Raw genomic sequence first — 15,637 nt, 5'->3', positions numbered from 1 at the left:
TACTAAGGTCTCCGCAAAGATTGGTTAAACGGTTTTGATTTCTTATTTAGGGTATTACTGATCTAGTGCATTGGATTCAGATCTATGTCAAACATGGCGAAGTTCCCTTCACATTTTTAAAACATTTGACATGAAAATAACTGGTTCTTATCCTATAAAATACAGACTTCAAAAAAGAAGATTATTTCGTTCGTACACGTGTCCGTAGGTCAATCTTGTCATGCATGTTAATTTTCCTGTCTGACTCAGGCAACGCATTTCATGCCCTAATAGCACTGGGAAAGAAGGAGTATTTGTACATTTTTGACGACCTAACAGAGGGTGAATATGGCTTTTTACGTTTAGCTCATGGGCGTAGCCAGGGAGGGGGGGTTTGGGGTTCAACCCCCCCCCCCCCGAAATGAAATCCCGCAGGGGGGGGGATCGGAATTTAGTCACTTATTTTTTGCTTTGATTTTGTTTATTTTAGGTGAGATTTTAATACTAAACTATCACTTTTGAGTTTAAAACCCCCTACAAGGGGGGTTCGAGTTTAAAACCCCTTACTAGGGGAGTTTGAGTTTAAAACCCCCCTACCAGGGGTTTTCGCAGTTAAATTCCCCTCTTCTATAAAACAAAACAAACAAAAAATGCAAACGACAATCCCCCAAATTTCACCAGCACAGTTAAGGAAGATTTTGATTTTTAAACCCCCTCCAAAATTTACGATAAACCCCCTCTTCAATATAAAAAAGAAAATTGCACACTCAAAATTCTACGACGGTAGCCAAAGGGGTTTTGAGTTAACCCCCACTCCCTCATCAGTAGAGTTTGAAGGTAAAAAATACCTCTTCAATACCTAGTATAAAAAAAAACAACTCAAAATGTTATGAGCGTAGCTAAATGGGTTTTGACTCAGTTTTGAATTTAAACCCCCCTTTAGCGGGGTTTGAAGCTAAAAATACCTCTTAAATATTAAAAACAAAGCAAATTATACACTCAACATGTTATGAGTGTATTCAAAGGGGTTTTGAGTTTAAATTCCCCTCCAGTGGAGTTTGAAGCTAAAAAATTCCTCTTTAATATAAAAAAAGAAAATTACTCACTCAGAAATCTATGAGCGTAGCAGAAGGGGTTTTGAGTTTAAACCCCCCGCAATCGGGGTTTGAAGCTAAAAATTACATCTTCAATGTAAGAAAAAAGCAAATTACGCACTCAAAATGCTATGAACGTTGCCTATAGGAGTTTTGAGTTTAAACCCCCCTTCAGAGTGGTTTAATGATAAAAAATACCTCTAAAATTATTTGAGCGTAGCCAAGACAATTGGGGGTTTTGAGTTTAAATCCTTTTAGTACAGATGGCTTACTTTTTAAGTTTAAAACCCCTCCAGATGGTTTTGAGTTAAAAATCCCCCTACAGAGCGTTTTGAGGTGGAAAACCTCTATCTTCAATATTATTCTAAAGAAAACTACAGTTACTAAATTCTATGACCGTAGCTAAATGGGGTTTTGAATTTTAAAACAAACATAACTCCAGAGATTTTTTAGTTTAAAACCCCCCAACAGATGATTTTGACGATAAAACTTCCCCTTTCGATATAAAATCTAATGCAAACTACAGCCAATTAATTCCAAGAGCGTATTCAAGAGAGGTTACACATTTGTACCAGTGGCGGGGCTCAATTAATAAAGTGCAGTGAATAGTCATCTGCCGAAATTGAAAAACACTAAATGTGGCTCAACAAAGATGGCTAAGACATTTTTAGGAGTCAGTTATAGAGATCGGGTGTAAATCAAGGAAATCCTATGCCAAGCTGGGAGTCGACCCCTTAGTAAGATTGTGACAGAGCGTCCCATGAGGTTTGCGGGACATGTTTTCCGACAAAATGAAGTAGGCATAAGAAGAGTTGCGATGACATCCTAGTACAACTTGGCGCCACACATTCATGGAGGTCCTCAGAGCAGGTGGGAAGAGGCCTCAGACATTACCAGTGACAGATTTTTGTGGAAACAGCTTGACGGTTAATGCGCCAAACGGCTCGGGAGGGTGTAAGTCAGTAAGAATAACACATTAGGTTTTTGAAATAAAACTTTTTAATAGCAGGAAAATGCACTATAGATACCTCAGAATATGCATTTTGTTGGCTTTCAATATCAGAAATCGTGCTTGGCAGCACTCCCCCAGACCCCCTTGCTATCAATGGCAGAAGTCTACAATTTTTCCACCAACTCCAGGAAGAAGCTATTCTAGGGCACAATAAGCGTCTTCCAAAAGAATGATGGGTCAGAATGTAATAAAGATTATGTACACACACACACATTCATACATATAAATATATTTTTTTCGCGAAAAAAAATCCTGGCTACGCCCATGGTTTAGCTAATCAAGTTTTCAATGTTATTATTTTTATATTATTTACAGGTTAATGCTACCTATAATGAGGTCAACATGACATTATCACCAAATGTAAAATATAGATTCCGGCTTATAGCTGACAATGGTGTTGGTGCCAGCGACCCCAGCTTTCCTACGAGTAGAATCTGCACCTCGTGGCCTGAAAAGCCAGACATCCATCCAAAGAATTTGAGATCACTTGGAGATAAGTACGGCAAGCTCTACATTGAATGGACAGTAAGTAGGAAGCACTGTGGTCATTTGAATGGACAGTAAGTAGGATGCACCCTGGTCATTTGAATGGACAGTAAGTAAGATGCACCCTGGTCATTTGAATGGACAGTAAGTAGGATGCACCCTGGTCATTCGAATGGACAGTAAATAGGAAGCACTGTGGTCATTTGAATGGACAGTAAGTAGGATGTACTGTGGTCATCTGAATGGACAGTAAGTAGGATGCACCCTGGTCATTTGAATGGACAGTAAGTAGGATGCACCCTGGTCATTTGAATGGACAGTAAGTAGGATGCACCCTGGTCATTTGAATGGACAGTAAGTAGGATACACCCTAGTCATTTGAATGGACAGTAAGTAGGATGCACCCTGGACATTTGAATGAACAGTAAGTAGGATGCACCCTGGACATTTGAATGAACAGTAAGTAGGAAGCACCCTAGTCATTTGAATGGACAGTAAGTAGGATGCACCCTAGTCATTTGAATGGACAGTAAGTAGGATGCACCCTGGTCATTTGAATGGACAGTAAGTAGGAAGCACTGTGGTCATTTGAATGGACAGTAAGTAGGATGCACTGTGGTCATTTGAATGGACAGTAAGTAGGAAGCACTGTGGTCATTTGAATGGACAGTAAGTAAGAAGCACTGTGGTCATTTGAATGGACAGTAAGTAGGATGCACCCTGGTCATTTGAATGGACAGTAAGTAGGATGCACCCTAGTCATTTGAATGGACAGTAAGTAGGAAGCACTGTGGTCATTTGAATGGACAGTAAGTAGGAGGTACTGTGGTCATTTGAATGGACAGTAATTAGGATGCACTGTGGTCCTTTGAATGGACAGTAAGTAGGATGCACCCTGGTCATTTGAATGGACAGTAAGTAGGATGCACCCTGGTCATTTGAATGGACAGTAAGTAGGAAGCACTGTGGTCATTTGAATGGACACTAAGTAGGATGTACTGTGGTCATTTGAATGGACAGTAAGTAGGATGCACTGTGGTCATTTGAATGGACAGTAAGTAGGATGCACCCTGGTCATTTGAATGGACAGTAAGTAGGAAGCACTGTGGTCATTTGAATGGACAGTAAGTAGGATGCACCCTGGTCATTTTAATGGACAATAAGTAGGAAGCACTGTGGTCATTTGAATGGACACTAAGTAGGATGCTTCCTGGTCATTTGAAAGGACAGTAAGTAGGATGCACCCTGGTCATTCGAATGGACAGTAAATAGGAAGCACTGTGGTCATTTGAATGGACAGTAAGTAGGAAGCACTGTGGTCATTTGAATGGACAGTAAGTAGGATGCACCCTGGTCATTTGAATGGACAATAAGTAGGAAGCACTGTGGTCATTTGAATGGACACTAAGTAGGATGCTTCCTGGTCATTTGAAAGGACAGTAAGTAGGATGCACCCTGGTCATTCGAATGGACAGTAAATAGGAAGCACTGTGTTCATTTGAATGGACAGTAAGTAGGATGTACTGTGGTCATTTGAATGGACAGTAAGTAGGATACACTGTGTTCATTTGAATGAACAGTAAAAAGAATGCACTGTGGTCATTTGAATGGACAAAAGGTAGGATGCAATGTGACACCCTCTTTACTTTCTGTTATTATAAAAAGAAATCAAAATCTGAATGGGTGAATATATTTTCATTTACAAAGAGATATTATACGTGTTTGTGTATACATATAAACTCATTGTTTACAATATTATCGTTCCAGACTTACCTTCTTTATTAATAATTTTAATAACTTCTACTTGAAGGTAGTACTATGAAGACATAAGGTGTTTATTAAAATGATTTGAGAAATAGATAAATTGTTCATTGTGAGTAGATAGATTCCGGTTTATAGCAATCAATGGTCTTGGTGCCTGCGACCTCATCTTTCTTACGAGTAGAATCTACACCTCGATGCCTTACAAGCCAGTCGCCAGAAATCCATTCACAGAATCTGAGATCACTTGGAGATACGAAAATTTTTTTCATGGAAAATACAGATATTTTTATTAACATTTTTAATACGAATTGTTCATTATTGTGAGACGTGGGGGTTAAGTCTTTAAACACTTGAGACCGACGAGTCTAAATTTGAGTTATTGGTTCAGATGCATGATTAGATGCATGACGTGTAGGACGTAATTATCGTTATATTTGAAGTAATGTCTGTATTTTATAAGATAAGAAGATTTTAAAAAGAAAAGGCTCACAAGGATTCGAACTGAAAAGTTCCTGTTCGGCATCCAACGGTTTGCATTTATACAAAGTACTATTCTCACCACTTCACTGTTGTGTTGTTAAAAAATAAAAGATGACAATTATGAATTATTTCCAATCCTCAAAAAAAAAAAAAAAAAAAAGAATCAATAAAAAAATTGCGTATAAATTCTAAGCATTAAAAACAATGTCTAATTGTCTCCAATTTTAAAAGTTTAAAATACGAAAAGCACTAATAAATACCAATTTGATCCTTGCAGTTCGTGTTTTAAACTGTATAACAACATAAAGATGCCATTAGATATATAGATATATATATATATTACATTACATTTAATATAACTAAATTATTTGTTAATTAACAATTTTATTTTCATTAACAGCCTGTTCCAATATATATGCAAAATGGTCCAAACTTTCACTATTACTTAGAAATAACTCGACTCTCTGATAACCAAGAAAGAAATGAGACAAAAATTACTAACTGGACAGTCAGATACTATGAACTTCCTGTTCGATTTCCATACGAGCCATATCTAGTTACCATCAAATCTGTCAACAGTGTAGGAGAAGCGAGTGAAGAACCTCCAAAAATAATTGCACATTCGTACGAAGACGGTAAGGAAAGTAGAGCTATTGTAAATAAGAATGTAAGTTACATTATGTAACTGCTACTACCAATATTGATATCGTGAAATTTTGATAAGTAGAACATTTGTTTAGTTGGAGACAGTAATTTTGGACACCACAGTTTAGGGCTTATCCATTTTGGGAAAGGTTTCACCCTCTACTGGCTATCAGCGTTTGATCTAAACCCCAATCGACTTTGTACAACTTCGAGTTTGCAAAGCCCTTGTTCGCCAGAAATCAGCGTTTCACCTAAAAAAACCTCCAGCAGAACTCTGCACCAGTTGACTTGCAGAGGTAGGCCAGGAAAAGTAATATTAGCTCTTTTCAGAATAGATAAAGAGGGGAATTTTACACCATGTACTAGAGAATATCCGGCCATTTTTCACTACACGCTCATATTCAGCTCCAACTGAATGTCACGGCAGGATAGTTTGTCAGATACCTAAGGGTACAACATAGTGCCTACATTTCTATTAATATGCATAAAGTGGGCGTGGTTCCATTAATGTCTGTTAGGAATTGTATTAACGTTTATGTTTTTTAAAAAATAATGGGCTTAAAAATATATGAATATGCACCAAACATCTTTTATTACAAAGACAAGGCTTGTTAATATGGATTAGGGTGAACCGGATAGCACTCTTAGATATTTGGCCGGAGGAGGATATGGCCGGATAGTAAAATAAGATATCCAGGTACCATAATTACATATCAAGTAAATACCAACATATTGAACATTTCGCAAAACTTCTACTAAATAGCATACCTATATTAATATTACATATTTATTTTTACTTTTTTTTCACCTTGTTAATTTAAACTATATCACGTATTAATGAATTAAAATTGATCAGCATTTAATAACAGAGATTACAAACTAATCTGTGTAACTTGTTTGTCGATGCAGAATATATACAAGTACTAATGTAACGGTCTCAAAAGTAATGTTCTTCTGGGCTGTATAATGGGTAGATGTATGTGTTTTTGTATATCAGACCATTGAGTGCTTATCGGGCTCGTGTTTTAAAGGCCAGAAAACGCTTCAGGCTTCTATGGTTTGGTTTTGATAGCTGCTAAGTACATATCGTACATAGTAACGAGGAGCTACTTGACAATTCCAAATAATTAAATATTCTGGTTATCAAATCAAGACACTCAAAGTAGGAGAATGATTCGAAGTTAACACATTAGAAAAAATAATTCAACATACAATATATTTACATTGTCAGTATGAGACGTCCTAGTTTGTTGCGTTAACCCTTTGTGCCTTAAAAATGGTCAATGTCTATCAATAGATTCAGTGTCAGGGACTAAACAAAACAGTAGTAGAAGGTGTTTAGCTAACCCTGTTCTGTGCTAACGTATGTAATGTATTTTAAAGTACTTTATTTATTGAAAAAAAAGGGAATTTATTGCTGCGTCTATCTTTAAGACTACTGTCTCATTTTAGTTCCGATTATTGGCGTCACCAATGTGAGAGTGGAAGCAGGTAATACATCTGCTCTTGTGAAATGGGAGTTTGAGAATCGGGAAATCGACAAATATCAGAGCAAAATTAGAGGAGAATTTAGAGGCTTTAAGGTAATACTTTCAAATTATATTTACTTATTTATATCCACTTATTCATCCACTTATTTATCCCTTATTTATTTAATTTTTTAAGTACTTTTTAATCCACTTTTAATCTACTGATTTATCCACTTTTTATCTACTTATTTATCTACTTTTTATCTACTTATTTATCTACTTTTTATCTACCTATTTATCCCTATATCTATCTACTTTTTTATCTACTTTTTAAAAATGTACGTTATTTCGCTTCTATTTACTTACTTTTAGAATCTAGACCAACTCCACCCAAGAATTATAAAAAATATTAGTAAATTTATTTTGAACTCAATTTCCTAAGCATAAAATTATAATAGAGCCTATATTTTGATCACGATGGTAAATCTAACTTTTCTCACATAGCTTCAATTTGGCTTTAAGTTAAAGCTGAATTTACAAATTCATTCTAATTTTATATTTATGAATTTAATGCTAGATTATATTTTCGAGCCTTTTCAATGGTCTTACTGACAGAATGTATCTAATTCAATTTTCGAATAAAGGGAACGCAATTGGTATCCTTTTAAAAGGTGGACAACTCTAGTTATCTATGAGTGGGCTTTATGCGTTTTTTTTTTCTGAATTGTTTTTACATTTAAATTAACCTGACATTGTTCTATGTTCCTGGACTCAGTAGGCTGCCACCACCTTCCTTAATGTTAACAAAACTATACTAGTATTTTTAATGTAGCTTAAATATCTTTTATCGTTTCCTGTGCTGTTTTGTCCAGATGCTATATTGGGAGCAGAACAATAAAGAATTTACAGTATCAATGAAAGTTATCAGCCCTGCCATAGTAGCGAATACATCAGGAACTGAATATATGTCTCAGGTCGACTCTTTGCTGTTTGGTGTTACTTATGAGGCACAGGTAGCAGTCATCAACAATTATTTCACTGGCATTCCCAACGATCCTGTTACTTTTAGAACTGGAAGTGAGTAGTTATAGAGACATCAGTACAGACATTTAGTGGAAACTCTTCGTATTTCAAATGCAAGTATTATGTTGTATAAAAGAAACTCAATATGTATATATATAATAAAGAACATCCGTTTTCTTTTTTAACTTTTCTTTTATATGTAAACTAGACAGATATTACCCGCTGCCCGCGGGTCTTAAAATGCATATTGCTGATATAGTCACTGATATACTGCATTAGAAACAATTAAAGAAAATAATAAGGTTATAAGTAAAGCGAATGCATGAATTCGTGAATACAAAAATATCATCAATGGAGCGAAAATATCTAATCGACCTGAATTCAACTTTTTATAAAAACATTGGCTTGCGTATAGATCTATATTTAGAAGCACGCGACATTAAGAAATAGAGTTGCGTCATGGCAAACGAATGTATGAAAAATGCTTTAGAAATACAAATAATTTGAATGTTAATTTGATTAAAATATGAAATGAATGGACTATAGTTAATATGTTTATGTGTTAAAGTATAAAACTATCTTTGCAAAGAGAAGTTCTATCATCTTAGATTTCAATTAGTGTTTTAGACCTAGGAATAGAGAGATGTGTAAACTTTCGGGTAATGTCTAATAAAAGAATGTACGTCAGGACTTCTAACGTCGCAGATATAAGGAACGAATTTATGTAAAAATGTTTTTGAAACACAAATTAGAAGCTTAATTTTATTGAATAATGAAATCAATAGACCATATTTTGTATTTTCATGTGTCAAAGTAAAAACCTATCTGCGCAAAGTGTAGTTCTTAAAATTAGATCTAGGTCTAAATCCTTTCGATCTTTTCAAGTAAACATGGTAAACATAGCCTAAATCGATGAAGTTATAATGGTTTTATACAGTTGGTCAACTTTTTTTTGAGGATCTTAAGTTTGTTTTAGGGCTACATAGATACACTACGGTCTAAGTTAGTACCCAAGGAACATTTCTGCCAAGTTGTATCAAGATTGGTCAAGATTTTGAACTCTATTCGGCACATACATACATACATACATACATACATACATACATACAAACATACATACATACATACATACATACGCCTTACTTTCTACTTTATAATATACCTTTCGAACTTTGTGATCCTTGTGAGCTTTTGTAAAACTTGTCTGTATCTATGATCGCCGGTTAACGATGATGTCATGTGGCCAGCTCAATTGCCATTACTTCCCCAACGTCTGTGAGGTACCCAATAGAGTTTGGTAGACTCAAAAGTGTCGTTAGATCCAAAAGAGAAAAATAATTTTTGTAAAAACTAAAACGATTGTGTTTCATATCAATAAACACTTTAAAAACATTCGCTTTAGTTTCATCATACAATATTTAAAATAATAATCAAATTTAAGATCATGCGAATTAGAGAATTATATAAGAAAAGGTTTGATTATGTCAATAAGTATAAAATCCATATTTTATCTTTTTTTTCTAAAACAACTAGTCTAAGATCTATCACAAAATAGTTCTTCTGCCTCTGCACTCCCATACAAGTGTTTACTAAGAATAATATGTCATTGTTATTTATTGTAGGTCTTTTATTTGAACTGTTTTGTTTTTGTTACAAAGCTTGTTATAACTTATTCTGTCTGTCTGGTCAAAACGTTTGTACACGTTTTTTCTTCCACATCTTTTTTCTGATTAAGTTAAAACTATGCACAATTATTAATTGGCATAGACAAGACATGAATCAATAGAAAAAATTGACAAATTCGTCAAATAATCACTTGTAAATAATCATTTTGTTTGTTACCAAAATGGGAAATGAATCCTTCAGTATTCACATATATGGATGAATATTTAGGGTGTCTTCCCCTTAAATAATTGAACACGTTATTTCTGTGACACCGATTCAAGTTGGAACTTTAAACGATTATTTATTGTACCTAACAAAATGTGGCTCAATTAAATAATTGACCAATTAGTCTATTAATTATTAGAAATATTATTTTCTTATATAGAATAAGGAAATAACTTCTACATTACTGAGATATTTAGTTGTAAGTGCTGAGTTCTTTCACTTAGATAAGATTTATTTTGTTAACAATAAGTCTTAGTTGGGCCACCAAACATTCTGACGGCACTGAACCTTGAAACAGAAGTAACTGAAGGTCAACAAGTGACCTTAGCATGTGAGGTAAAAAGCAAACCCAAGGCTGTGATAACATGGTTCAAGGATAACTCGCAAATTATATCTTCAAGAGAAGGCGTTCAGATCTTGACTAACGCATCACTTGTTATTCAGGTATTTCATTAAGAAAAAAACATGTAAATCTTATAATAAACTACTGGTACATTTTGTAATTTTGGTTTCTATTTGGTATACACAAAAGATAATAAAAATAAGTTTTGTTTATACCAAACTTTTAAAGCTTTACATATTTTTTTTTTGTGTTTACACCCTTTCAGGTTGTCATGACAACCGATGCCGGTGACTATACATGCCGTGCAGACAATGGGTATCACGTCGCTTACGCCTCCGGCAGACTCGTTGTGAAACGAAAATCTCATCTTAATTCCGGAAGCAACGTCATGATGAATACATTACTGATTTCCTTTTTAGCTTGCATTGGCAAACACAGCGGGCGATAAATTTATTGCTGTTTGATCTTGAGCTATGACGTAATTTTTATTTTCCTATGACTAAATGTAGATCAACTTTGTCTGTAGGAAACACTATTATGTAACAAGACTTAGCTATAATCTCTATTTCCCCTGTAGACAAAGTTTCAAACTAGTCAACAGAGCTTTTTTCTGTTTCCTTATTTGTTAAATTTGTTTTTGAAATCCAAACAAAAATGTTGTGCAATTAAAGAAACTTTAAGTTTTCGACACTTATGTTAAAATAAAAAAAAATGTGCATGTGTTTGTGTTTTTGTCGGTCTGTTTGTTTATCGGTTTTGAGTTTTAAAACAAACAAAAAACGCACTTGATGTCCTTTCGGTCAGAGTGTTACAAGATCATCTGACGTCATCGAGAAGTTCATAGAAGTCTAATTGATAAAGCGCTGGTTGAGAGTGTGTATGTGTTTCTTATGTGAATGTTGTTCGTATTTGCATCTATATTGTTATTGTTATAGTAGTTACGCTGAGGTTGTCAATTGTAGCCAAACTGAATTTCCATTTAATTGGATCACTATAAATTTTCTCATCTTATCTTATCTTATTGTTCTTAAAATAGGCGCTAAAGCTTCTGTTAAATATTCGCGAGTCTTTATGTTTGTTTGTTTTTAATAAACTGTGCATATTGTATGCACATACATGTAAACCATATTAAAGACACGACACTAATAAATTCTTCCTATAAGATGGGGGGGGGGAATTCTGATTGTAATACAAGTATATGTCAAAATAAGATAGTAAGCCTAGTAATAATACAGCAGTGCTATGGTTATGTCTGTATTATGAGAGTATCTAGTTACACTCATCATAAGTAATTGTACGACACTAGCATATTGGCACAGATAAACATAATTAACCAAACTCTTAAATAATTAAATTAAACTAGACTTCCTGTTCTTAGCGAAGTGGAATACTTGAATATTTCCACTTGCAAATCGATCATTTTAAAAGTACGTCCCTTCACCTGTTCCTTGGTCTGTTGAACCGTTGGGACACCACACATGACTTGAAAACTGCCTCTCCTCATTCCTAACATCATGGGGAGAGAGGGGGGGGGAAGGAGAGAGAGGGATAGATAGATATATAGATAGATATATAGATAGATAGATAGATAGATAGATAGATAGATAGATAGATAGATAGATAGATAGATAGATAGATAGGTAGATAGATAGATAGATAGATAGATAGATAGGTAGATAGATAGATAGATAGATAGATAGATAGGTAGATAGATAGATAGATAGATAGATAGATAGATAGATAGATAGATAGATAGATAGATAGATAGATAGATAGATAGATAGATAGATAGATAGGTAGATAGATAGATAGATAGATAGATAGATAGATAGATAGATAGATAGATAGATAGATAGGTAGATAGATAGATAGATAGATAGATAGATAGATAGATAGATAGATAGATAGATAGATAGGTAGATAGATAGATAGATAGATAGATAGATAGATAGATAGATAGATAGATAGATAGATAGATAGGTAGATAGATAGATAGATAGATAGATAGATAGATAGATAGATAGATAGATAGATAGATAGGTAGATAGATAGATAGATAGATAGGTAGATAGATAGATAGATAGATAGATAGATAGATAGATAGATAGATAGGTAGATAGATAGATAGATAGATAGATAGATAGATAGATAGATAGATAGATAGATAGATAGATAGATAGATATATAGATAGGTAGATAGGTAGATAGATAGGTAAATATATATATATAGATAGATAGGTAGATAGGTAGATATATAGATAGATAGATAGATAGATAGATAGATAGATAGATAGATAGATAGATAGATAGATAGATAGATAGATAGATAGATAGATAGATAGGTAGGTAGATAGATAGATAGATAGATAGATAGATAGATAGATAGATAGATAGATAGATAGATAGATAGATAGATAGATAGATAGATAGATAGATAGATAGATAGATAGATAGACAGACATATAAAAGGGAGAGATAGAGAGAATGTTGTAGAGAGATTGGGAGATAAAGAGAGAGAGAGAGAGAAACAGCTTTTGAGTGAGGGACCTGTGAAGAAATAAAATCTCAAAACTCTTGCATACCTGGATAGATCATACCCAGGCTTTAATCATTCAACATTTAATTATACCCAGGCGTTAATCATTCAACATTTAATCAAGACAAGCGTCAAGTTTCAAACTCAATAATATTTTTTGTTGTTTTTCTTGATGACGTCTGAAGTAATACTTAACCACAAAATTGTATAATATGTAAGGAGCGCGCAACTCATGATACATTTATAGAAACCGCGGTTTGGTAGGTTATGGGTCTGAAATACACTGTACCAGTCAGTCAAGAGTCATTTAACTACATTATCAATGGTAGTTCGTTAAGGTTTCAAGAAATGTAGTGTTATTGATAGAGAAAGAAATAAAATGAACATGTTGAGACCTAGTCTTCTGTTTGTCTTATGCTTCCATCAACTAATCCATAGCCTCATGTGTGCCGGTAAGTGAGCTTGTTTATTACAAAGATTATATGAAGTCGCTCTGTCTGTCTGTCGGTCTGGTACAAATTTTGAAAATGTTTTTTCTCCCACTTCTCATTCTGTGATCACTTTGAAACTTGACAGAACATGAATTAATTAAAAGGAAAAACAGCCAATTAGAACTGGGAGTCGAACACTTAGTGAGGTTATGACAGAGCGTCGCATGAGGTTTGTGGGATATGTCCTACGACAAAATGAACTACGCATATCAAGAGTTGCGATGACATGGAGGCCACTACGAGGAAAGCGCAAACAGGAACGTCCTCGTATTACTTGGCGCCACACCATCATGGAGGACCTCAGATCTGTGGACACCAGGTGGGAGGAGGCTTCAGACATTACCAGTGACAGATCTCTATAGAGACAGCTTGCCACCCAATGCGCCGAACGGTGCGGGAGGACCTAAGTCTAAGTCTAAGTTAATTAAATTGTTTTAGTTAATTTTGTTTGATATAAGAAGGAAATAAATCTTACAGTATTGAGATATGTAGTTGTAAATGTGAAGCTTTTCCCCTCATTTTGCATTTATTTTGCTTGTTGCACATTGCATTTATTACAGTTCTTAAGTGCTGGCCAAACGACGAAGAACGGATTTAATGTTGGACACACAGGCAATTTTCCAATCACACTAACCGTGGATTCCATCCAGTTCACGTGACCTCAACGTGGCGAAGTAGGTGAACAACAAATAGCGAACCTAGACCCCTTCTGGTTACTTTGTCAGAGTTCCGAGGTGGGGATGAAAGAGAATCCTGATGACCCAATCCAAAAAATCCGCAGGGGATTGCTTTAAGAACAACAAAAGACTAGCGCTCCATCATGGATTTGTTAATGCATTAACAATGAATATAAGTAATTAAGTTATAAATACTCTGGATTTTTAGAACACATTTCTAAAATGTATTCGTGTGTCTAACTTAAAAGTACTGAAATTAATTTTATAAAAAAATATGTACAGTTAATAAATGTTCAAAAGACTATCTGGATCAGGGATATGCTCTTCGAACTTTGACCCCTTCCGTTTTCCTCTCCTGCCATCTCGGACTAGATAGTCTTTATTTTTGTGAGAACGTCTGACTCTATATAACTGTACAAACCATTTTTACCTAAATTTGGACACATTCAGTAAGGGATCATATGAAAAGTGTTTTTATTACCATTGTTTTCTTTTTAATTTTCAGATCTTCAAAAAGAAAAATTTAATCAGAGAAATGATACAGGGAAAGATTTCATTAGAAACCACAATAAGGTGCTAAGGTCACTAGTGCCACATTTCCCTTTACCTACATTAGATAAGGAAACAAAACCTTTGTCTTTAGGTGTAATAAATGTCAACAATGTCTCGAGTCAAAACGTCATTTTTAATAGGAACGATGAACGAGTGGAAAAACTCAAAGAAGGAAAAATGTCTTCCGCAAGAGAAATGTTACCTTCAATGGTACCTCGATCTGCTCCAGACCCAGGTGATTCCATTCCACTTTATAACATAGCTGACCACTCTCAGTGCCCTAATCCCTTGGACCTTGTCCAAAGTATAGAAACGTATAGGTCCACGACATTTGACCAAAACTGTGTCTACGACTTCCATTGTTACCAATGCTTTACTGATCTGAAGAGATACAATTGTCAGTGTGATTTGATGTGCTGGTTTTATGGAGATTGTTGCTTCGATTTCTATTTCCAGTGCCTTGACTTGAGGATTGATGCTGATGATTCTGAGATTTTCGAAGCCATTCTAAAGAAGCTGGACACAGAGACTCAGGTGCATCGATTGTTTGAATCTTACCTGATGTTGAAGCATTCATCTTGTGTCTCTGCCAGCAATCCTGAACATAGAAGCTATCTGGTGAACAAATGTGGAAGAAGTTTAGAAATAAGAAAGCGTTATACTGATTTATACGATCGTTTGAAAAATGAAACTGACAGCTTTGTGTACGGGATGTCAATGGAAGATGTGGAACAAAGATGTGAAGACCCGTACTTAAAGTTGAACACGTTTGACAATATTCCAAAATCTTATACTAAAAGAGTTCCGAAATTTGGAGATCAACATGTGCATTATGTTCATTTTTCTAATAGGTTCTGCACCTTATGCAATGGCTTTCATCCCACAGATGCCATAGATTGGGACAGTTACGTCACTTGTCCAAACAATATAACACTCACACTCTATGATGCAGAAAGTTTCTCCGAATTCTTTCAACTTATTCGGAAAATGAATTGCACGATCGTATACTCGGCTTCAAGGAATGCCATAGACAGATTCTGTTATATGCCAGAGACAGAAAGTAAACATTCTGACTTCAAAGTATTTTGCGATGATTTAAAGAAAAGCTCAGCCAATGCTGAAGACGAAGACTTATGTCTAAGCTACAAACTGTGCTCCCGTTACTCTTTTAGATTTGCAGACAATGAAGTTCAAAA

The 15,637-nt window shown here is 34.8% G+C and overlaps 1 protein-coding gene across 1 annotated transcript in view; it reads left to right on the top strand.

Annotated features, from left to right (window-relative positions):
* The window catches only part of LOC106050479 (neuroglian-like), a 64,314-nt gene extending 53,411 nt beyond the window's left edge, over positions 1-10,903 (top strand). The window contains exons 21-26 of the mRNA XM_056027516.1: positions 2,401-2,610; positions 5,216-5,450; positions 6,913-7,043; positions 7,802-8,006; positions 10,093-10,286; positions 10,451-10,903. Coding sequence (XP_055883491.1) covers positions 2,401-2,610; positions 5,216-5,450; positions 6,913-7,043; positions 7,802-8,006; positions 10,093-10,286; positions 10,451-10,633 — 1,158 coding nt within the window. The 3' untranslated portion in view covers positions 10,634-10,903. The remainder of the gene's footprint in view (positions 1-2,400; positions 2,611-5,215; positions 5,451-6,912; positions 7,044-7,801; positions 8,007-10,092; positions 10,287-10,450) is intronic.
* Positions 10,904-15,637: the final 4,734 nt, after the last annotated feature.

The sequence above is a fragment of the Biomphalaria glabrata genome, chromosome 4 (assembly GCF_947242115.1).
Source record: "Biomphalaria glabrata chromosome 4, xgBioGlab47.1, whole genome shotgun sequence".
Classification (NCBI taxonomy): domain Eukaryota; kingdom Metazoa; phylum Mollusca; class Gastropoda; family Planorbidae; genus Biomphalaria; species Biomphalaria glabrata.
Note: the sequence above shows the minus strand (reverse complement) of the source record. Positions and strands in the feature narration are given on the sequence as shown.